Genomic DNA, 25,495 nt, shown 5'->3' on the forward strand with positions numbered 1-25,495 from the left:
CCTCAAATATGCAGCCTACCATTCCCACATTTTCAGTGTCACTCTTTGGGCCTCCACACCACATGCCATCTGATGGTAGGGTCTTTTCATTTCACTGCATACCTCTTTTCCACTGATATGGGATAGGTAAACTATATTGCATATAACACTGTCCCACCATATGCATGTTTTCCTACCCTAGGCATGGGGAGAAAACACACATTCGGTGCAACTATTGCACACCTTAACCATCAATGTACAGTTTGCATCTGTACATCACATCTCAACACTTGAAATCATTGGCAGAGAATATGGTGACAACATTGTAGGCGACAGCCTGTAACATGCAAGTATGTCCCAATGGGATACAGTAGGTAAAGTCCCATGAATATGCAAAGGAGCGCCCGTGTGATGTCCTTTCAGTCATTGGATATCTGCCAGCTACTTGTGAGATGTCAGGGACACTGTTGGTAACATGATTGTGGCCTCAATGGTCCATTGCCACCATGGCCCTCAGCTCTGCCCCTTCGGCTCCTACACAGGCTCCTGGAAAATGCCTACCAGCTGGCGCAGGAGCCTGACAATCTCTGCCAGGGCCTCCATTGTCTCCCGCCTCCCCTCCTGCAGTTCAGTGTGAATATCGGCCACAACGTTCAGTAGCTGTTCATAGGCCTCAGGAGGGGGAGGAACAATTGGGGCCGCTGGCTGCCTCCATCGCCACCTCCTCATCCCCTTCAAGAGGGGGCATGTCTGCATAGACATCGGGGACCTCCCATGCTCCCTGCTCCTCCACCACATGCTCTGGCACCACCTCTGCCACGCCCTGTGCCACATCCTGCACCTCTGCCGCCTGGCCCTCCTCCTCCACATCTGACACCTCTCACTATGTTGTCATGTGGCAGACTCTCCTCAGATGCAGAGTAGCCTTCCTCCTCATCTGCTGCCTCTGCCTCTGCCACTGCCTCCCTGGCGGCCTCGAGGCACATATCCTGCACCACCTCCTGGGCTAGGCCCTCCGCAGCATGCTGTACACGACCTGTGTATGGACAGAATATGATGTTAGGGTAACCATAGCGTGCATAGCTTTTATACTACATACACAATTAGCTATCCCCCCACCCCCACCCAACCCGTTGAGACTAGGTGCCAGTGTATGAACACACATGTAAACTACTTTCTGTGTTAAGTGACACCGGTATATATCTAAACAAAAGGTGGCCAGGCTTATGGAGGTGACACTGAGTGGCCTTGATGTATATGTTGACACAATGGCCTGACCGGCATCTCATCACCCACATTTTGGGTGGCAATAGGTTGCATACCAGAACAGCTGCCAAAGAAGAGCACATTGACAAGAAGGTGAGCGTTGAGAGGTAGCAGACATGAGATGACATAGAATAGAGGGTGACAGGTGCAACTATGAAGCACACATTATGCTTAGATTCTGATCGTGTCTCTCTGAAGCCCTTCACCGCAATCATCTGCATTGTCAGGGAGGCATACCTGACCAAGGGATATATGCCTCCACAACAGCAGGCCTGACATTGGTCTGGAGGTATGAGGATGACCTCCAGAGCAACATGTGGCCGGCAGTCTCTGAGGCCTATATCCCTTGTTCGGGTATGCCTCCTTGACAATGCAGATGATTGCGGTGAGGGGCCTCAAAGAATGAGCACTCGGTATACTATCAGCACCGATATCAACTGCAGAGATATTCATTGAGCTGACCATTAGCTCCCGTTCCTCCATTATAGCTTTTTAGCATCTGAGAGTCACATCCACGTTTCAGGATTTCTGGTATTTATTACAAGGCAGCTGTCATAGCTGTGTTACTGACTTTAGTGTTTTTTGTTTGGGAGGGGGCTGCCACTTACGTTCAACTCGGAAGCGGTGTCTGGTGCGCCGGATGAGGGCTGGGTTCTCCCGGTGGACTCTGCGCCACCTGTGCCTCAGGGACTCGAGGTCCCGGTACACCCCATAACGCCTGGAATAAAGATATGGTGGAGAATACGGTCAGGTGACAATCCTTTTCAAACATATGCAGCGTTATGAAGGCACTGAGCACATCACATCTGTCATGTAGATTCTGATGAGGTAGGGACCTATCCAGGTATTAAACATCTGCCTGCCAAAATATTGTTATCCTTCATTATCTATCTATGTTTCCTTTATATCTCTCTTTTTTTATGCAACACAGAATAAGCAAGCAGGTGCTTGACAAATGGGGGTGGGAGCAATAGGTGACAGGTTAAGTGACTACATAGTGATGGGTACTGGGGTGGTTCTCACCTATGCAGGGTGTCCGTATTCTGGCCCAGGCCCTCATGGCGACATTGCGGGGTGGCCTCCTGCCATTGTGGCCAAACACCCGTGCCTCATACTGGAGACAGAGCTCTAATGACTCTGTCTCCGCTAGGGAGTAGTTGGGCTCCCTACGCTCCACCATCACACACGCACGCACTCACAGAAGCTCTCATACACACACTCCCACACCCTCTCCCACACTCACCCTGGTGGCCACACACTCTTCCTGGCACGCCCTTCCTCACTACACTATCTCTCACTCCCACAATCGCTCACACTGTCACTCCTGTCTGTCTCCCTTACAATCTCTCTCACTTGCTCTCACACACACACACTCACAGAAATACTCTCCAATCACTCGATCCCACTCAGTAATCAATTTAAACTCTCCTAACCTCCACCAAACTCCAACCACTCTCCTACTCCTCACTAAACTCCTACTACACCCACAAGGGTCGCACTTCCACGTGGTAGTTTATATATGGGCATGCAGGTCGTTGTTGGGGACAGTGTGACATCAGTGGGACATGTGCCAGGCCAACTAATAGATAAAGAGCGCTACACGACTAGCAAGTCGTCTAGCGGAACATGGCGAAAATAGTTGTACGTCCTGTTTGGACGAGTGACATTTTGGTAGGTAAAGTTGGATGCTTCGGTATAGCGCATGTGGACGTGTTTCTGGTGGACGTGTTACGTGCTGATAATCGACCGGCTTGGACGTCTTTCGATTATCGACACATTTCCCTGGACGTTTTACGCCGCTGACACGTGGAGCTTTTATACGACTTATCGTTTATGCCCCTCCACCTGTTGAAGGAGGTGCAAGTAGTATCAGCCAACATGATCTGATGTGCCCAAAGGTGCATAGATGTGAACTGGGACCATTTTCACCTTCTCTGTAACTTGTGGGTAAGATTCAATCTACTTGCTTGTTCATCTTATCATACTATCGCCAGAGGTGGGCTACTTTTCCATGGACCACCCTGTACTTTCCAAGCATGCTTCACCCAAACACAACCGCACATTGTGACTTTTTTTTTCATATTGCTGGAATCATGTTTGTTTAAATAAAAATGAACTGTCTTATATATCATGTAATTCTGTGGCTATCTAAGATTTTGCTGAAAAAAAGGGGAATTTGTGTGTTTGTAAGAGTCTCCCAGAACCTGTTTTATGAACATTTTTTAATTTTTTGATTTCCCTTTCTTTCCCCATCCAAGCTCAATGTAAGTTCAGATTCATGTATTACTGTTTCCCCTGTCTAAAGGGCTTGAAATTCCTTGTTCAAGGTCACAAAAGGACATTGTTGGGAGAAGCAGGATTTGAATGCTGGCTCCTTGGTCCTCGGCCTCCTGCTCTAACCATTCCAAATGAACAAAGTGAGGAATGTATGCAGATTTGCTTTTGACATGCTTTCAAAAATAGCCTACTCGTATACCTTAGTGTAGTATCGGGTCCTGTAGTAGAAGTATTATAAAGTTGAAGGGCATTGTTTACCTACCCTTATGATCAGTGGGAAATGGTAAACATGATTGAATTTGAGCTGTTACTGGGAGTAACGTCACAAGAGAAATCTACTGTAGAGACGTTTAATTTTCGAAAGGGCGACTATGATAAAATGAGGAAAATGGTTAAAAAGAAGCTAAAAGGATTGGTTGCAAAGGTTAGGACTGAAACCAGGCGTGGATGTTATTTAAAAATACCATCGTGGAAGCCCAGACCAGATGTATTCCACGTATCAGCAAAGGTGGAAAGAAGAAGAAACGAGAGCCGGCGTGGTTAAAAGGTGAAGTGAAAGAGGCTATTAGAGCCGAAAAAACATCCTTTAAAGAATGGAAAAAGAATCTTAAGGAAGAAATGCAAGCACTGGCAAGTTAGATGCAAAGCATTGATTAAGACAGCTAAGAAAGAATATGGGGGGGCATGTGATGCCGGAAAGCTGAACGGACGTGCCTCTCAGCAGGTCCGAGCCCTGCAGTCAAGTCTTGCTTAATTAACCCGCATAAAACTTATTGGAGCTGGTCTTACAAACGTGGACTCTTTAGCCTCAATTTTCTGAGCCTGAAGCAGCAAGTCACTTACAAACATGGGAATGTAAATGGCAGCTAAATCAGCCCGAACCGCGAAGGACAAGCAGAAGGTGCAGGACAGCAAGATGGCGGAGATGCATGAGGCGCCTGTTTTTACACTGGAGGTGGCCGCGGTGCAAGAATTGACTCAATCCCTCACGCTGGACATAGAGGTAAAACTGTCCTCAATCCATACCTTCATGGAGGGTCTCAAAGAAAGCTTGGATTCTCAAGCAGGCAAGCTGCAGCATGCTGAGGATAGGATAGCACTGAAAGAAAATACCGTGGCAGACTTTGAAGAACGCCTCCGCACCTTGGAGTTTTCCAATAAAACTATGGCGGAGTGACTTGAGGACCAGGAAAACAGGGCAGGTGTAACAATCTTCACTTTGTGGGGATTCCTAACACCATCAGGGATGTTGATCTTCGTCAGTGGCTGGAAGGATGGCTACCTAAGGCTGTAGCGTTCCCTGATCCCTTGGCCGCCCTTCTCCATCGAGCTCGCATACCGATTGGGACCTCGTGATGAAGATCCGCAGCCTCGGCCTGTTATAGCCAGATTCCTCAACTTCACACTTAAGGAGCGCATCCTGGCTCAATATCGCAGGGGGAAAGACCTCAACCTACAACTGGAGGGCAACAAAGTACTGATTTTTCAAGACTTCTCGCCCCATGTCTCCTCCAGGCGCAGAGCTAGGGCACCTTACTGCAATGAGTTGCTCAAGCGAAACATCCGCTTCTCTCTGCTGTATCCCACTAGAGCCCGAGTGACCTACAACAACACCAATGCCTTCTACAACACACCTGCAGAGCTGTATGGGTTCATTAAATCTCTCCCTGCTTCAGTACCCGGGGATTGTCGTGCCTCTTGACTCTTCACCACACATGGTCTTAGGTAAGCCCGTTATTTGTCTTCTGACTTTGATGGATTATTTTCAAAAAATAATCACCTTATCCCCATATGGATAAATGAATAAATACATTCATGATTACTACAGTGACTCTAGACTTCTAAGTGAACGCTCAGACCCATAACCGAAACTCTAGTGAAGAATCACGGAATCAGTTATAATAGAGACCATCACAGCAAGTTCACTATCTCTGCCACCTGCTAGTAAACACCACTATTTTACTTCAAATCTTGATTTAACATGGGGGGTCGAACAGCATATGGCAGCTACAATGTGTTAACATTTTAAATATGTACCCGGAGCAGTTAGAGAGCAGCAGCATTGCCATCCTGCATCCAGATAATTCACCCATTATACCTTGCATGTTAAATCAAGATTTGAAGTAAAATAGTGATGTCTACTAGCAGGTGGCAGAGACAGTGAACTTGCTGTGATGGTCTCTATTATAACTGACTCCGTGATTCTTCACTAGAGTTTCGGTTATGGGTCTGAGCGTTCATTTAGAAGTCTAGAGTCACTATAGTGATCATGAATGTATTTTATTTATTTATTTATCCATATGGGGATAAGGTGATTATTTTTTTGAATGATATCTTTTTATCACCTTTGAAGAAAGAAGTTCCCTTATTTTATGTGTATTACGTTTGATGGATTACAGTCATGCCAGGAGAGGCTCTGCCACTAGCTGGTCCCCTTGTCGGTAGACAGCGGAGGGCCCGTTCTGGAGATGTGTTTGACCTGCTCAGGTGTTTTTTTTTCACCTTTTTGTCTTTCTGCCCGCATCTGTTGGTGCACCGAGGCCTCTCTCCTTGAACATGGCAGATTCTTCTGGGTTGGCTGTTTTCTGTTGAACCTCTGATTTTCCTTTTGGTTTTGTTGTCACACTGCCCCACTGGCCTGGTTGATGATATGGGTCTATGTCCCCACGACTCCAGCTACTTGGACCTTGGCGGGGTTTCCTGCCGCACACTCTGCTTGGCACGACTTTTGCCTCCACTGTGTGGGGACCATGGGGACTTGCCCTACTGTGCACTGAAGGCCTGCTAGTTCTTGCATTTGTTTTTTTATTCTTTCCCCTTATTGGGCCGTTATTGGAGTCTGACCTGACTCTCTCTCTCTTGGTGATCCTTTGTTCTATTACATGTCCTGGATCGCTCTGTGAGGGCAGAGTCTAATCTGGAGGGGAATTTATGTCTTTTTACATATGGGACACCCAGAGGCCTGCTCCTATCTATTTTATGTCTAAGTTGACCATATGTCCCGTTTTGAATGGGACCGTTCCGTTTTTAGATCTCCTGTCCTGTTGTCCCCACACACAGCTTCAGGACGCCAAAATGTCCCATTTTCAGGGCCAACAACCTGAAGCTGTGCGCAGGGACAATGGGACAGGTGATCGCTTCCTCGCCCTCCCTGCCGCGTAATAAAAGCCTCCCTCCAGCGCCCGATTCAACCCCCCCGGTCAGCTGCCTCTGTTGCTCTCCTTACCTCCCTCCAGTGCCAAATCAACAAACCCCTCCCCCCCACACTGCTGCTGCTGGAGAGGACGTTCCGGGCCAGCCAGGCAGTGATTGGCTGGCCCGGAACTTCCTTTCTGACGTCAGAATTGATGTCGGGAAGAAGGCTTCTGGGCGGCAATTAGTAGCAGCAGCGCTGGAGGGAGGTAAGGAGAGAGGCTGGCAATTGGCAGCAGTAGTGGCGGATGGAGGGAGGGTTTGAATTGGGCGCTGGAGGGAGGGATTGGGGATGAGACTGACAATTAATAGATGTCCCATTATGATGAAAAAAAAAATGGTCACGTTAGTTATGTCTATGGTTTGCTGTGTTAAGTGTTAACTGCTCTAGTTCCGTTTTGCGGCTCTGCTTAGACCAGCCCTGGTTGTATCTGACCGGGGCTACATATCTTTTGGGCTTGAGTTTGCAGGGCTGGGTTACTGTTAGCTCTGCCTGTTTGCACTATTTTGGGGTTTGGGTTTAGCAGTGATTTTCCATCTGCAATAGGGAATAGGGTTTGAATGGGTGGTGTGTATGGTGTAGTGTGCATGAGTATATCTGTCTGTTCCTTATTGCTGGGTGGAAGCCACGTGCTGTGGCCCCTCTTTCTCATTTCTTTTCCAGATTGCCGGTGAGTGTACTGCTGAGAGTGGGATGTGGCTGGGATGCCCCACCCTTGCATTGTTCATCAGTTTTATATCTTGCTTATATTTCTTGGTACTGATCACATGATATAACTCGATTGAATGTAAAATCTCTCAATGTAGATGGGATACACTCCCCAATTAAGCGCACAAAACTTTTGGCCTATCTTAAAAAAGAACGCCCTGACAGCATTTTTACAAGAGACCCACTTGACTCCTACAAAGCATACCAAACTTTGCAGGGAATGGGTAGGCTATGCCTCTTTTACAGCAAGAAAATGCGGGATGGCTATACTTATCCACAAAAACATACCCTTTCACATTCATAGACAAATAGCGGATCCTAATGGGCGGTTTCTAGTTTTGATTGGGGAGCTTTGGGGTAAACCCCTAATCTTGTGCAATATCTATGCCTCCAATACTTACTCTCATTTTTTTTTTTCCTCCCTGGTGGGCCTTTTGGCTCCGCTCTCCCCTCAGCCATTAATTTTAGGAGGAGATTTCAATATGGTAGCCCACCCCCAATGGGACAATAAGCCAGCTAAACTCGTGCCAAGGGGTCATTTCACTAGTGGGGGTAAATTTTCTTCTAAAGGAGCTGGGCTTCTTGGTTCATGGCGAATCATGCATCCAGAAGAGCTTGAGTTTTCATTCTATTCACACCCTCATACAACATACTCCCGCATTGACTATCTTTTGGTCTCTGACTCTCTTTTCCCTCAAATGACCAGCGCTCACATTACCACGCCCCTAGTCTCTGATCATGCTCTTTTGGGCCTCACCTTATGGTTCAGCTCCCAGAAAGGGGACAGGATCTAGCACATATCCCCCATCTATATGCGGATGCCAACTTCCACGATTATTTTCATAAGAAATGGGAGGACTTTGAGCAAACTAATTCCGTGGAGGGCGTGGGTCCGGTCATATATTGGGAAGCTGCAAAGATGATTGGCATATTCATGCTTCAGCCTCACTGAAAAAAACGACGCGATAGGGAACTCGGGGTCTTGTCACTTTCCGGAAACTTCATATTTCCCGCCTCGATGATGATACCAAACAGGCCATGGGTCTTTTGAAGTCCAAAATTAATGCCCTTTTGGATCAGAGAGCGAACCATAACATATACTGCTACAAATATAGACTTCATCGGTGGGGCAATAAAACGGGTTGCATGCTAGCCAATTTAGTGCGCCCTCACAAGGCTTGACACATTATCACTTCATTAAGGATAAACAGGGTGTAATGCACTCTAATCATCAGGCTATCACGCAGTAGTTTGAACTTCTATACGGAATTATATTTCGCCCAGTCCTATGCTAGTGATGCTAGAGAGGAGTATGCATTACCTCGGTTGTCCACAGAACAACAGGCACTTCTTTATACTGCTACAAATATAGACTTCATCGGTGGGGCAATAAAACGGGTTGCATGCTAGCCAATTTAGTGCGCCCTCACAAGGCTTGACACATTATCACTTCATTAAGGATAAACAGGGTGTAATGCACTCTAATCATCAGGCTATCACGCAGTAGTTTGAACTTCTATACGGAATTATATTTCGCCCAGTCCTATGCTAGTGATGCTAGAGAGGAGTATGCATTACCTCGGTTGTCCACAGAACAACAGGCACTTCTTAATGCTCCTATCACGGGTGAGGAGATACAGATGGCCATCAAAAAACTTAAATTGACCAAGACACTGGGTACCGATGAGCTGGGTCCTGAGTTCTATAAACCTTTGGACCCCTTGGCTCTCTTACCCTTACAAGCTTAATTTATGGAACTGCACACCGTCAATCCCCCCTCCCCACTCCCTGGGGATACCCACAATAGGGCTCATATCATCATCCTTCCAAAGCCGGGCCGGTCACTCGATGCTCTTCGGTCTTATAGGCACATATCCCTTCTAAACCAAGATGTTAAGATCCTGGTCAGTATCCTAGCAGCGCATCTCAACATCTTTCTCCCATCCCTCATACATGAGGATCAGGTGGGCTTTGTGCTGGCAGACACGCCTCAAATTAATCTTTTGAAGGTCCTTGCGGTGTTGCAGTTCCCTCATGCCTCCGCCGATCGGGCGCTTATCACTAGCCTGGATGTCGAGAGCTTTCAATTTGGTCTCTTGGACTCATCTCTTCTGGACTTTGGAACTTCGGTTTCCGGGCGCTTTCATTGATTGGCTGTCTGCTCTATATCACAATCCCCGCTCTCAGCTCTCCCTTAGGGGAAAGGCACGAGACAAGGTTGCCCCCTTTCCCCGCTTCTCTTTCTTCTCTCTCTGGAGCCCCTAGCCATACAGATTCGTCAAGACCCTGCATTGGAGGGACTGCGCATAAGTAGCCAAAAATTCCGCATAAGCATGTTCGCCAATGATATGCTGTTATATGTCAAGCATGCTGATCAGACCGTTCCAATCTCAATGTTTCTTATCAATTTATACGGCAAATTCTCTGGCCTAAAAATTAACTTTGACAAGATGGAGGGTCTTTTGTTGGGCGCCCCTGCATCGGAGTCTTGGTGGGCAGGGTTGGGTATTGGTATAGCACCTGGGAAGTTGAAATATTTGAGCATCGTGCTTTATCGGGATCTGAGAAAATTATATGCAACAAACATTACTGCTACTATTGGGAAAATAAAAACCTTATGCCACAAATGGCATTCGCTCCCCCTCTCCTTGCTGGGCCAGGTAGTTCTGGTAAAAATGGTGCTGTTTCCGAAACTACTATATCCGCTCCAGACCATACCAGTTTGAATATTGCGTAGTGATGAGCACTCTTACCAATCTATTATTCGCTCTTTCATGGGGGGGGGGTGAGGTAAAGTGGCCCATATTAGTGCTCTTAAATTGACCCAAAGTAAGGCCAGGGATGGACTTGGCTTACCCACCTGCCGTGTATACAATGTTGCGGCACTTCTGCGATGGATCTATGAACATCTGTTATCTTCCCATTTCTATTCCCCTTTGGCACTGCTTGAAGACTGCTGTTCACCCTAGTCTTTTTCATATATTATCCATAAGTCTGGGGGGAGGGGAAGCGAGGGGCTCTGCACCCAGGCTTTTTAGTTCCTTTTATCATTTCATAAAGCCTGATGCTGGTGGCAGCTGCAGCAGGCCAAACTCCCCTTATCTGTTCCTCCTTCGTAACCTGGATTTTGTTCTGGGTATGCAAGGACTTGCAGGGGCACTAGGGGCGCGACACGATCATAGGTGCTGCATTGCAATTGGGTGGGAGACTGTTCCCCTCTCTCGCACAGATGCAGGCTGCATGACACTTACCTTACACTCACTCTTCCACCTATTTCCAAATTCACCACTATCACTGCTCACTGGAATGGGAGCATGGGGAGCAATGGGCCTATGGCAAATTGGATCTGCTTTTCCTTTCTACTCCACCCTAGCTAACAAGATTTTTACATGGTACGGGGAGGGCAGAGACTGTTCCGGGGAGGGGTGTTTGTCCTCTTTAGTGCGGGAATGGTCTACAGAATTTGGGCTGGAGGTCTCCATACATGATATCTACCTCCTCTTTCAAACACTGTTCATCCATGTGAAAGCAGTGTTCCTGCAAGAGAAGCAATACAAAATTCTGCATAGAGCATATCTTACCCATGCTCATGGGCACACTATAGGGCTGTGGTCTACTGACAAGTGTCTTAAATGTAAACACCAAAAGGGTACCTTCCTTTACTCCTTTTTTGTTTGTATGCACTTGACTCTCTAGGACTCTATTCAATGCAGTTTGGCTGGGTTTGCTGCAGGGGGCTGAGCCCTGGAACAGTCCTGCCTTATTGTTGGGGGACGTACAAGAGCTGGCACACCATGGCCTGATCTTGTCTTCATAGGAATTTATCCTCTTGGGGAGAAAACTCATTTTGAAGTAAGGAGGAAGCTCCTCCTTATTCTATGTAGATCGCCCTGATGAAACAGCAGGCACGATATGAGCTGGACACCTACTTGTCTCGCCCACAGGGTGTGTGGAAATCTTATTGTGATTTATGGAAGGAGTTTCTGGACAGCAATGCTTGAATATAATTGTACATACTTGGCTGTTTGTACTTTGGGGTCTTGAGTACTGATTGCTATGCAATGCCCTTGCCATGCCACTCAATGCTACTTGCCTTCCCATACCTCTTGGCCCTCTGATCTGCCATGGGGCCACTCCTTTACTCCTGAAATTGGAGTCCTTGCTGGTTTTCTTTTCACTCACTGCTGGTCTGGTGTCCCATTTGGTGTTTCAACAGTTGAGTGTTGCGTTTACCTGCTCGGAGAAGGTGATGTCCCCTGGTTGAGTGTGTGTGTGTGTATGTGTGTGTGTGAGTGAGTGCATGTACAGATAAGAACATAAGAATTGCCGCTGCTGGGTCAGAGCAGTGGTCCATCGCGCCCAGCAGTCCGCTCCCAAGGCTGCCCTTAGGTCAAAGGCCAGTGCCCTAAATGAGACTAGCCTTACCTGCGTACGTTCTGGTTCAGCAGGAACTTGTCTAACTTTGTCTTGAATCCTTGGAGGGTGTTTTCCCCTATAACAGCCTCTGGAAGAGCGTTCCAGTTTTCTACCACTCTCTGGGTGAGAAAGAACTGCCTTACGTTTGTACGGAATCTATCCCTTTTAACTTTAGAGAGTGCCCTCTCGTTCTCTCTACCTTGGAGAGGGTGAACAACCTGTCTTTACTAATTCTATTCCCTTCATTATCTTGAATGTTTCGATCATGTCCCCTCTCGGTGTCCTATTTTCAAGGGAGAAGAGGCCCAGTTTCTCTAGCCTTTTATTGTACGGCAACTCCTCCAGCCCCTTAACCATTTTAGTCGCTCTTCTCTGGCCCCTTTCGAGTAGTACTGTGTCCTTCTTCATGTGCTGGACACAGTATTCCAAGTGAGGGCGTACCATGGCCCGGTACAGCGGCATGATAACCTTCTCCGATCTGTTTGTGATCCCCTTCTTAATCATTCCTAGCATTCTGTTCACCCTTTTTGCAGCTGCCGCGCATTACGTGGACAGCTTCATCGACTTGTCGACCAGCACTCCCAAGTCTCTTTCCTGGGGGGTCTTTCTGCGTACCTGAGAGAAGGAGGGAGATGGCAAGAAGGTAAAGCATGGAAGTTCTGGAAGAATCCCTGTAAGTCCTGACATTGAACCAGCCAGGTGAAGTGGGATAGGGAAAAACCATAAGCTCGCAGAAACTGTTCTCTCTACAAAAACCTTTCTCTCCCCCTGCAACTAGTATCTTATCTCTGTAGCTGATGGAAACAGTAGATTAACTGTAAAAAGATATTACACACAATTTACCAGAAGGCATGCAAGAATGAAGAAATACCCAGTTTTTAAGCAAAAGTTAACTACTGTGTCAGTGAAACTTGAGAGAAAATAATAGGTCCTGATGCTGCGGTCTGACATCAGGGCCCACCCAGCCAGATATCATGAAGAGATAAACAGACCATGGTCAGAAGACAGAATTCTCAGAAGATAGAATTCACAAGAAATATCATCTAATAGCAATTGTCAGAAATATTTGCAGTTGGGAGGGGGTCTTGTGCTCGGAAATACTAATATGGTTCGGGAACAGACATTTCGGGGAATAGGTTAGGTCTTACGGGAAACAGGGTGAACATATAACATGACGCAGGTCAACCAGCCAATAAAGGAATGTAACTAGGCAGTAAAGCATAGGAAAGTAGCCAATAAGGATGTATCATGTGATGTAGACCAACGTGGTGTTGGCCACTAAGAAATGTATAAAAACCAGGCCTTTAGAAGGGAGAGGTCAGAACAGACATCAGAGGATCTCTAGGCCTGGAGATCACCTTCTGTTACGCTATATGCTGAATGATTTATTCCTGTAAGCTGTTATTGATTGGCTAAATAAATATATACTTATTGAAACCAGTATATAGCGTTCGAGGTCTCATTACCGAGGTAGGCCTGGACAGCTGCCTACATCATACCACACCAGACATCCTGTATTCATGTATAAGATTTTTGTTACCGACATGCATCACCTTACATTTATCCATGTTAAACCTCATTTGCCATGTCACGGCCCATTTCTCGAGCGTGTCTTCGCAATCCTTCTGTGTCTTCACTACTCTGAATAATTTTGTATCATCTGCAAATTTAATCACCTCGCTTGTCGTACCAATTTCCAGGTCGTTTATAAATATGTTGAAGAGCACGGGTCCAAGCACCGAACCCTGCGGCACTCCACTTGTGACGCTTTTCCAGTCCGAGTATTGTCCATTTACCCCTACTCTCTGTTTCCTATCCGCCAACCAGTGTTTAATCCATATGAGTATTTCATCCTCCTATGTGTGGCTTGTGTGCTTTGTATGCTTGGAATGGATGAAAGTGTTGAATCGTTTGGGGATTCTGACAGTCTCATTAATATAAAATGGACTGGGGCTGCTGGCTAGTATGTATTCCTATCTTTACCACTCCAGCTCTCTTGTCACTTCTCTGACACTGATATCTTGCCCATCTTGCTCATGTGCAACTTCGATAAATGCTTTCTTTGCAAATGCTTGTTTTGATGCATTGTTCTCTGTACATGCTGTTTGGTTGTCTTTTGTCTCAATAAACATGATTTTATGAAAAAAGAAAGAATATGAAGAGAAACTTGCAAAAGGAGGCAAAAACTTATAGCAATTTTTTTAGGTACATCAGAAGCAGAAAACTTGTGAGGAAATCTGTGGAACCGTTGGATGACCAAGGAGAGAAAGGTGCACTCAGGGAGGATAAGGCCATAGCGGAAAGACTGAATTAATTCTTTGCTTCGGTCTTTACAGAAGAAGATGTAAAATATCTACCTGAACTGGAAATGGTTTTCAGGGTGATGATGTGGAGGAACTGAAAAATCTCAGTGAATCTGAATGATGTACTTAGCCAAATCGACAAGATAAAAAGTGATAAATTGGACCGGAAGGTATACATCCCAGGGTACTAAAAGAACTCAAATATGAAATTGCTGATCTGCAGTTAGTGATCTGTAACCTGTCGCTAAAATTGTCTGTAGTAACTGAAGATTGGATGGTGGCAAATATTATGCCGCTTTTTAAAAATGGCTCGAGGGGAGATCCTGGAAATTACAGCCTCACGTCGGTGCCGGGCAAAATGGTAGAAACGATTATAAAAAATAAAATTCTGGAACACGTAGTCAAACATGATTTAATGAAACGGAATCAGCATGGGTTCAGCCGAGGAAGATCTTGCCTCACCAATTTGCTTGACTTCTTTGAAGGTGTGAATAAATATGTGGATAAACGTGAGCCGGTTGATATAGTGTATCTAGATTTTCAGAAAGCTTTTGATAAAGTTTCTCACGAGAGGCTCCTAAGAAAATTAAAGAGTCATGGGATAAGTGCAAAGTTCAGTTGTGGATTTGGAATTGGTTATCGGATAGAAAACAGAGGATAGGTTTTAAATGGTAATTTTTCTCAATGGAGGAGAGTAAACAGTGGAGTGCCGCAGGGGTCTATAGTGGGACCGGTGCTATTTAACTTATTTATAAATGATCTGGAAATTGGAACAACAAGTGAGGTTATTAAATTTGCAGATGACACTAAATTGTTCAAAGTTGTTAAAGCATGCGGATTGTGAAAAATTGCAGGCAGACCTTAGTAAATTGGAAGACTGGGCATCCAAGTGGCAGATGAAATTTAATGTGGACAAATGCAAAGTGATGCACATTGGAAGAATAACCTGAATCACAGTTACTGCATGCTAGGGTCCACCTTTGGGGTTAGCACCCAAGAAAAAGATCTGGGTATCATTGTAGACAATATGATGAAACCTTCCACCTAATGTGCTACAAAGGCCAAAAAAGCAAACAGGATGCTGGGAATTATTAAAAAAGGAATGGTTAACAAAACTAAGAATGTTTTATAAATGCCCCTGTATTGCTCATTTGGAGTATTGCGTTCAATTCTGGTCTCCTTATCTCAAGAAAGATATAGTGGCGCTAGAAAAGGTTCAAAGAAGAGCGACCAAGATGATAAAGAGGATGGAACTCCTCTCGTATGAGGAAAGACTAAAACGGTTAGGGCTCTTTAGCTTGGAAAAGAGATGGCTGAGGGGAGGTATTATTTGAAATCTACAAAATCCTGAGTGGAGTAGAACGGATACAAGTGGATCGATTTTATTTTATATTATTTTTTTTCCTTTTCTCCTCACTCTGTCAAAAATTACAAAGACTAGGGAACACTCAATGAAGTTACAGGGAAATGCTCTTAAAACCAATAGGAGGAAAATTTTTTTCACTTGGAGAATAGTTAAGCTCTGGAACGCGTTGCCAGAGGATGTGGGTAAGAGCGGATAGCATAGCTGGTTTTAAGAAAGATTTGGACAAGTTCCTGGAGGAAAAGTCCATAGTCTGTTATTGAGAAAGACATGGGGGAAGCCACTGCTTGCCCTGTATTAGTAGCATGGAATATTGCTACACTTTGGGTTTTGGCCAGGAACTAGTGACCTGGATTGGCCACCGTGAGAACGGGCTACTGGGCTAGATGGACTATTGGTCTGACCCAGTAAGGCTATTCTTATGTCAGATGTGGACACTACAGAATGACACAGGGACAAATTTGTCCCCGTGCATACAGGAACTCAAATTTCCCCATCCCCATGAGTTTTGTCGCTGTCCCCTGTCCCATTCTCTAGTGGACACATGTTTTGCATTGGAGATGGATCTGAGCAAAGTAACGTCCTGTTCTGGTCAAGTTCTTGTGTTCTAATCATCAAAATTAATGATCTAGACTCAGTAACGGAATCCATTTGAAAAACTGATACCAATTAAATTTCTGAAGTGAAAGATAATACAAAACATGCAGTAAGAACCCTAATGCTCATTCTACAGATCTGATGGGAATACGACCACATTACAGAGGCATACCACGACTTACACTGGCTCCCATTACAAGCCAGAGTACACTTCAAATTCCACTGCCTACTATTTAAAGCTATAAATGGAGACAGCCCAACCTACTGGAATAATCGACTAACCAATCCACCTCAACCAGACACAGGAGAACCCACACAATATATACACACCCGCCAACCAAAAATGTCAAACGAAGAAAACTGTATGACAACCTATTAGCCACCAGAGCAGCGAAACTGGACAGACAACTCACCAATCTGCTGATTTCAACCACAGACTACAAAACCTCCAAAAAAGAAACAAAAACCCTACTTTTCAAAAAATACATAAAACCAATATATCACAACCAGACATGTCCCAAACTTCACCTGCAATACTATCTACTCCTTAGCAAATTAGAAAATGTTCAGACTATTCCTTATGTACTTCTTAATATCATAACAATTCTTATGTAATCTGCCTTGAACCGCAAGGTATAGAAATCGCTAATGTAAAGTAAATAAGGTCAGCTTTACCAAAATATGCAGATTAGGCAGTCAACCTGGGATAGCAACAGAGAGTCGCTGAAGTAAAAATAAAGCAATAGGTCCTGGCAGCTATGCAAACTTTTAACCTCAGGGAAGGTTGGCAGTTCTCAAATACCTCAGTTATCTAGGTAAATAGGGGATCTATTATAATAGTATCCCAGCTGTGACAGGTCTAAAAAGGTGCCCATTGTAAGCCTGTGTGCCTTTATAAGATAGGCTTCTTGAGCCAGCCACATTAGCACATAAATTTACACCTGCTTCACAACAGGTTAAATACCACCACACTACCCAAACTATGCACAGGTTGTATGATGAGGCACCTATTGTTTTATGAGGCACATATGCAGTTCTGCAAGTCATTAAAAGCCCTTTTTTTGTATGTTGAATAGACTTTACATGTAGAAAATCTTTTATAAAATTTTTCCCATATAATGTGTGCGTATGTGAAATAAAATTTAATGTCAATTATGTATTTTAGAAGTAATGGTGTTGAGGTGATCGTGATTAAGTTCAGTTATCAAATCTAAGGGGAATCTGAAAGTTAATTGAAGAGGTAAAAGAATGAAGAGATACTTATGGTACCTCCAGATTCTTGCATCGTCCTGGCTACTCTGGAAAGCATTCTTGAAGCCTTATTTTTCCACAGGTTTATAATGGGTTTTTTCTAGTTCCTTTTTGCTATGATCTTTCTGAAATCTTGGTTGGAAATTTAATGTTTTTAGAATATTTTTTTTGTAATTTGACCAAAAATTGTTACAGAAACCTTCCGATGTACGTACTGCAGCATGGAGGTTGAGGAAGACTTATCAGCATTACCCAAACGTGATGCTCGAACGCTGCTAGCAAAATTCAATGAGCAGATAGAACCAATCTTTGTGTTACTGCGGGAGACTGAAGACATTGTTCTTTCATCTGACCTATTGGAACCTCAGCCAGTAGAAATTCCAGAGCTAGCAATTAGGTAAGAAGCACAATTTCTTTATGTATATACAGTAGAATACCGATTATCCAAACTCCGATTATCCAGTTTTTCAATTTTCTGAACTACTTCCATTCTTTATTTAATTTTATTTATCATAATCTCTGTATTAGTTATCATAAGCCCAATATAAAGTTAAAAAAAAAAGTTAAAATATCACAAATAGTTTAGTATTTTTTCCTGTTTGTTACTGAAAACAAAAAATAACGCTCAATATGTAACACTCAGACCTGGATTCTGTATAGGACGCGCAGTCTCAGAAGCTGCCTAAGCGGCTTTTGAGAATCGCACACGGGCGTCCTATACAGAATTGCACCTAAGCCTGCCTAAAAGAACCCAATTCTCTGACATCCATGTTACAGACGCCAGTTAGAGAATCGTGTTGCCGTTAAGCTTATCGTGGCAAGGGATCTCCTTGCTGTGATAAGTTTAGCGCCAACCAGTCCCCACTCCCCACGAAGACTTCCAGAAGGAGGGATGCCCAATCTCTCCTGCCAGAATGACCCTCCCCCCCAAACATTGCATGGCAGGAGGGATGCCCAGTCCCTCCTGCAAACACCTGCTGTGAAACCCCCCCTCCCTGAACAGTCATGGCAGGAGGGATGCCCAGTCCCTCCTGCCCAGCACCTTCAAACCTACACCAGTGTTCCCCAGCAGGAAAGATGCTCAGTCTCTCCTGCTGGACACCCGCCCCCCAACAATCGGAGCAGTCCTTCCTGCCGACACCCCCCCTCCCCTGCAATGTTGGGTGTGCCCCTTCCAGTGCATCATGGGATGCACTGGGGAGGGGCCTAATGGCTTGATTGGCCCAGGTGCTTAAGGCCCCTTCTGTAGGAGGGGGCTTAGGCACCTGGGCCAACACGAATATTAGGCCCATCTCCCAGTGCATTCTGGGATGTACTGAGAGTGGCCTAAGATTCCAATTGGCCAGATCCCCCAGACCACCACGCCATGGGAGGGGCCTAGGAGATCTGGCCAATCAGAATCTTAGGCCACTCATAGTGCATCCCAAAATGCACTGGGAGATGGGCCTAAGATTCCCTACAGGAGGGGCCTTAAGCACCTGGGCCAATCAGGCCATTAGTCCCCTCCCCAGTGCATCCCATGATGCAAACTTTCTGGGGAGGGGTGTTCTGGCAGGAAGGATTGGGTATCCCTCTTGCCGTGATCATTCAGGGAGGGGTGGGGGGTTTCCGGCAGGAGAGATTAGGCATCCCTTCTGTCGCGATCGTTCGGGGGGGGAGGGGAGGTTCATAGCGGGTATTAGCAGGAGGGATTGGGCATCCCTTCTACCGGCAATGTATGAGCGGCCGCTAAACTTATCGCAGCAGGGAGATCCCTTGCCATGATAAGCTGAGTGGCCGCGTCTGCTTACAATGTAGGCCAGCATTTTGCTGGCCTACATTGTACGCATCTACTGCTGGCCTAGGGAGACACATACGGTCGCCTAGATCTGCCTAAGGCTACTTCCGGGCCAAGCCTTAGGTGGGCTTCTGCACCTCCCTAGGCTCCTGGAGGCGCCTGCAATATAGGCAGACTGCCTCAGGAGGGTTTTTTTTTTGTTTGTTTTTTTTAAGAAAATGTGCGTCCCGATTGGCTGGTTAGGCAGCAGTTAGCCACCTAGAATTGGGATGCCGTTATAGAATCCGGGCCAGTGTGTGAACTTTTTAAAAGGAATATTCCAGCATCTGGATTTTCTATTATTCAATCCGCTTGCTACCAAAGTCAGTCCAGGTAATCACCATCCTTCTGTAAGTATTAACCAAGCCCTGCAATATCAGGAAATCCTTCAGCTATTTGATTTTTATTGTAGAAGATTTTTGATCAGGGTGTAGGAAATCATGTACTGGTTGCATTGATGAGAGTTACTGTTAAAACTGAACAAGGGCTTGAAGAAAGTGGTGATGCAGCTGGATTTCTCCACTGCCTTAGATCTAGATGATCACAGTCTTTCTCATAAGAAAATCTACAAATCTAGATGTTAGAGAAATTTGCTTAAGTAAGTTCAAGGCTTTTTTATGACTCGTGGCCCACTATAGAGGTGAAGTATACGGGTTTGGGAAATGGCATGTCGCATTCATAAGGCTCTTTGCCTACTACCTGCTCCCATCCTGTTTTAATGCATTCATCCACTTAGGGTTTTGTGAGTAGATCTGTAGTATTCATCTTTCTTTACCATTTGCAAAGGAGAAATTGTGTGAGGACATGTTGGGACTAGATGTGAAGGGATTAAGGGAGGTATAAGTGGAATGAGGAAAATGGAGGGGGCGAGTTTAAGGAACCAAAGTGCACATGTGAAAGAAGGAATTGGCATGTATGTCATAATATTTTCCCTCCAGGATTCCCTCTTTGAGATTCTTCCTTATTCCCTCTCTCTCCTCCCCTCACTCTGGGAAATTCTATGAAGTCCGCCTAAAGTTAGGTGCCTACCTCTGCACGCCCAGCCACTATAGATGACTAACTTAATTGATTGATAAATGTAATCAGCACCAGTAGTTGGCAGTTAACAACTCATAATTGATGTTAATTGAAATAATTGGCAGTTAGATAGATGTGATTCTCTAAAGGTTAGGTACCTCTTATCCAAAGTATCTATCTAAAGGGGGGCATGGTTAGGGGGTTGAAAGTGGGTGGGTTTGTTTTTTTTAGGTATGCACATGATTTCTAGAATATAGGCCAGTGTATGCCTAACTTAGATTTAGGCATTTATGCCAAGCAAACCCTGGCCTAAAAGTTAGGATGCCTGGTGGTGCTGAGCGTGATTCTGCACAGTGTGCTTAACATTTTATAGAATTGCACTGATCACTGGATTAGTTGGCACCAAATATTTAGGCAGAACAAAGACGAAAAGAAACTGTGAATTGTGAGTTATCGCTGAACGTGACCAACGGTGTAAGGGATAGTGAAGATTATCAAAGAGAATGACTGGAATGGTGTGTGAAAACAAAGATATGCTGGTGATTAAAAATATGAATGGAAATGTGAATATGCAAAGTAGTGAATACTGCTGGATTGGGGTGAAATGATTTTGAGATTATGTTGTAATGGGAAGATGGTAGCGAAAAGACAGATCAGAATCGGTGAATAAGTAGTGGGCACGTATACATACTTAGTTGTCCTATGCTTCACTAGTTGAGAACCATATGGATAACAACAATGAGTAAAATCCTAAAAATTTAATAAAAATTAAAGACCTAGTGAAAACATGAATGCTAGTAAAGTGGAGAGGGCTTGTGTTGGAACATCTCATTGCAGCACATTAACAATATGCTACACTCCATAGGTTTTAGTTTTTCACATATTACTCAACATAATGTTTCTTTGTCGTTCAACAATTTCATTTGTACTACAATGAGCTGCCGAGCAAAATGATGAAACCAATTATAAAAAATAAAATTTTGGAACAAGTAGACAAACATGATTTAATGAGACAGAGTTAGCATGGGTTCAGCCAAGGGAGATCTTGCCTCACCAATTTGCTTGACTTCTTTGAAGGTGTGGATAAAGGTGAGCCGGTTGATGTAGGTATCTAGATTTTCAGAAAGCTTTTGATAAAGTTCCTCATGAGAGGCTCCTGAGAAAATTAAAGTCATGGGATAGGTGGCAAAGTTCAGTTGAGATTAGGAATTGGTTATCGGATAGAAAACGGAGGATAGGGTTAAATGGTAATTTTTCTCAATGGAGAAGAGTAAACAGTGGTGTGCTGCAGAGGTCTGTACTGGGACTGGTACTATTTAACTTATTTATAAATGATCTGGAAATTGGAATGACGAGTGAGGTGATTACATTTGCAGATGACACTAAACTGTTCAAATTTGTTAAAAAGCAAGCAGATTATGAAAAATTGGAGGCAGACCTTAGGAAATTGGAAGATTGGGTGTCCAAGTGGCACATAAAATTTAATGTGGACAAATGCAAAGTGATTCACATTGGGAAGAATAACCCAAATCACAGTTACCAGATGCTAGGGTCCACCTTGGGGGTTAGCACCCAAGAAAAGGATCTGGGTGTCACCATAAACAGTACGATGAAATCTTCCGCCCAATGTATGGTGGTGACCAAAAATCAAACAGGATGCTAGGAATTATTAAAAAAAGGATGGTTAACAAGACTAAGAATGTTATAATGCCCCTATATTGCTCCATGGTGCAACCTATCTGGAGTATTGTGTTTAATTCTGATTTCCTTATCTCAAGAAAGATATATAGCAGCACTAGAAAAGGTTCAAAGAAGAGCGACCAAGAGAATAAAGGGGACGGAACTCCTCTCGTACGTTTGCTTTTTGGCCGCTGCCGCACATTAGGTGTCAGACGTGGACACTACAGAATGACACATGGACAAATTTGGCTCAAGAACAGGTTCAAGTGGATCGATTTTTCACTCTGTCAGAAATTATAAAGACTAGGGGACACTCAATGAAGTTACAGGGAAATACTTTTAAAACCAATAGGAGGAAATATTTTTTCACTCGGAGAATAGTTAAGCTCTGGAAAGTGTTGCCAGAGGATGTGGTAAGAATAGATAGTGTAGCTGGTTTTAAGAAAGGTTTGGACAAGTTCCTGGAGGAAAAGTCTGTTATTGAGAGAGACGTGGGGGAAACCACTGCTTGCCCTGGATCGATAGTGTGGAATATTGCTACTCCTTGGGTTTTGGCCAGGTACTAGGGTCCTGGATTGTCCACTGTGAGAACGGGCTACTGGGCTTGATGGACCATTGGTCTGACCCAGTAAGGCTATTCTTATGTTCTAATATAACTAGACATAGGACTTTATTGTAGAACTTTATTTTAAAGTACAATATGTCTTCTCTCATGTCTATTTTATTTCTGATGCATTTATTCATTTGTGATTCTTGTTTAATTATGGATGCACTTCACATTTGTTAATGATATTGTTATACTGTGTTCCTTGTTGGAGCACTCATATTGTTGTCTTTGTATTTCATCTTTTATAAAATCAATAAAACTATTTGAACTATAAAAAAAAAAAAAAAGTACAACACATTTAATATGCAAATCTATTCAAATATGTATAAACTAGTTGTTTAGCCCGTTACATTAACAGGTGCTAGAAGGTAGCTAGCATCTCCCCTTTCTCCCATCCCCCCACGGTAGCCAGCATCTCCTTTTACATCCCCCATTCAGCATCTATTTTGAAATGCCGTCCGTGCTCGGCCGCCGCGGTCTGCAGCCACCGACAGCTGCCGCGGCCAGCAGCCACTGCGGCCTGCAACCGCCGACAGCCGCGGCGGCCAACATCCACCTTGGGCCGCCAACAGCCGCCACGGCCGACATCCACCTCGGGCCGCCGACAGCCACCGCGGCCTACATTCGCCTCAGGGGGGGAAAAGAGAGTGTTTCGCGTGCATGCGCACTACACCGCATGGAAAACGGAACACGCGATGGGAGTGCGCATGCGCGGCTTAGGCTTTTATTATATTAGATGTACCACACAGTTCTCACAGAATTTGAAAAGCTATGCAGGAGAATTTTCAAACTCATGCAATATAATCTAACTTAGAAACATGATGGCAGATAAAGGCCACAAGAAACTAGAGCCTGTGTCTTTTGGTGACCCTTGAAAACAATTTCACATATCCTATTATTTAATTTAATTTATTCATTTTTTTATACTGTTCTCCCAAAGGAGTTCAGAACGGTTTACATGAATTTATTCAGGTACTTAAGCATTTTTCACTGCCTGTCCTGGTGGGCTCACAATCTGTCTAATGCACCTGGGGCAATGGGGGAATTAAGTGACTTGCCCAGGGTCATAAGAAGCAGTGTGAGTTTTTGAACCATGCAGGGTGCTGAGGCTATAGCTTTAACCACAAACGAAAGAAAAATCCAACAGGAACTGCAGCAAAACCAAGCAGCGAGCAAAAACCCAAAACTCTAATGGTATATACAACCTTATTACCAACCAAGGGACCCAACATGGTCCGTGTTTCGGACAACACACCTTCCTCAGGGGTCCGTGGTAGATAAGGTTTTGCAACAAACAGCATTAAAGGGAAAAAACAAGTGCCCGAAACGAGTGTAGTGCTGGGTCCCTTGGTTGGTAATAAGATTGTATATACCATTAGAGTTTGAAATAAACAGTGCCTGCATCTTGTACATAGTCTGCAGTTGTTTTTGGCTTTTTGCTCGAGGCTATAGCTTTAACCAAGCACCACATTCTTCCCCTTGTGTCTGAATTCTAGAAAGCGTGGGATAGGCACGTGGAATCTCTTAGAGAGGAAAAGATAATGGTTACTGCGGATGGGCAGACTGGATGGGCCATTGGCCTTTATCTGTCACGTTTCTATTCTTTTGACCATGCAATTTCCCTTTTTTTACTCAATAGTGTATGGTGCTATGCATATTTTAAGTGTGTAAATCTATGATGTCTAAATCTGATTTTGGACATTTTGTGGAACATGTACAAAAATCCAGTAGTAAACATTTTCAAAATAGGAAGATGTCTTATCTTTATGTTTTGAAAATGGTCATTTCTTAGATGTGTTTGTGCACAGTGTTGATCTTTTTGAACCATTTTTGAAAAAAAAAAAAAAAAAAAAGCCAAAACAATCTAATGGATATAGGAAGGGCCAGCATTTTTAGTAGACTGGGCACACAGACATCCCAGCAGAGCATCGGTGCACCTCAAGGGGCACTGCAATGAACTACATATTAATCCCAGGTACAAACCTTACCTTAACCCCTTCATATTGCACAGTGAGCCTCCAAAACCCACTGGACCCAACCGTACACCACACCAATAGCCCTTATGCCTGCAAGTGTCACCTGTATGTATATACAGTGGGATTAGGGTAGGGTTTGGAAGGCTCACTTATTCTACCATAGGTGTAGAAGATAGAATGGGGTAAGAGCCTGAGTCAACCATCTCTATCGACTAGGCTACTCCAGAGACCTGCTTGCTGTTCTAATAGGATTGGCCATAAGATCTGAAGCTCCCATTCAGGCAGGTATGTACTGTTTCATTCACATCTTGGGGGGGGGGGGAAAGAGGGTCAGTAACTGCTGGAGCGGTGGGGGAGGGGTGTCTGCTTACATCTATCCATTGGGCAGCTAGTCAGTTTGGACACCTTTTTGGCACTTGTTGATAAAACAGGTCTAGCCCTAAACATCCAAATTCTAAAATGTTTGATTTATTGCAGAAAAATGTCCCAATCATAAGCCCTCCCTAGTCTCACCCAAACTACACCTCTAACACGCCCCCTTGATACTAAGATGCACTATAGACAAACAGCATGGAAATTCTTCTAGAAAATGAAGTTTAAAAAACCCAGCAAATTGGGAGTGTTTGGCGAGAAAAACATCCTTTTTTGGATGTTTTTCTTTTATGAAAATGAACCACTAAATCTGTTTTCCTTGTTTCAGTTATGATCAGAGACCTGGTTCACCATTAATGGGTATTGGAGGCCGTGCTGAAAAGTGGGCAGACAGGATGTCATCTGCTAGCAACATGTATGTCCAAAATCTGGTTATCAACGTTCAAGATTCTGAGGTCAAAAAGAAAGGGAAAAAATCTAAAGAACAACCTGTTTGGATGAGAGAGAGCACTGTACAGGGAATGTTGGATACTGTCCATACTTCTCTTGGTAAGCATATATGAAATTCTGAGCAAATATCTGAAATTTTCATTTTAAAAAAAACTTTGTTCTAATCTGTTTCAGTTATTCTCTGTTTTCCATCTCTAATTTTGCTGTAAATTAATTTTTCTTCA

The 25,495-nt window shown here is 44.3% G+C and overlaps 1 protein-coding gene across 5 annotated transcripts in view; it reads left to right on the top strand.

Moving 5' to 3' along the window:
• Nucleotides 1-25,495, top strand: part of LOC117360265 (general transcription factor IIE subunit 1-like) — a 40,161-nt gene that overhangs the window by 9,474 nt on the left and 5,192 nt on the right. For all 5 annotated transcript variants that reach the window (XM_033943947.1, XM_033943969.1, XM_033943962.1 and 2 more), the window contains exons 3-4: nt 17,549-17,750; nt 25,150-25,370. In XM_033943947.1, the coding sequence (XP_033799838.1) occupies nt 17,549-17,750; nt 25,150-25,370 (423 nt within the window). The remainder of the gene's footprint in view (nt 1-17,548; nt 17,751-25,149; nt 25,371-25,495) is intronic.

This window comes from Geotrypetes seraphini, chromosome 1 (assembly GCF_902459505.1).
Source record: "Geotrypetes seraphini chromosome 1, aGeoSer1.1, whole genome shotgun sequence".
Taxonomy (NCBI): Eukaryota; Metazoa; Chordata; class Amphibia; order Gymnophiona; family Dermophiidae; genus Geotrypetes; species Geotrypetes seraphini.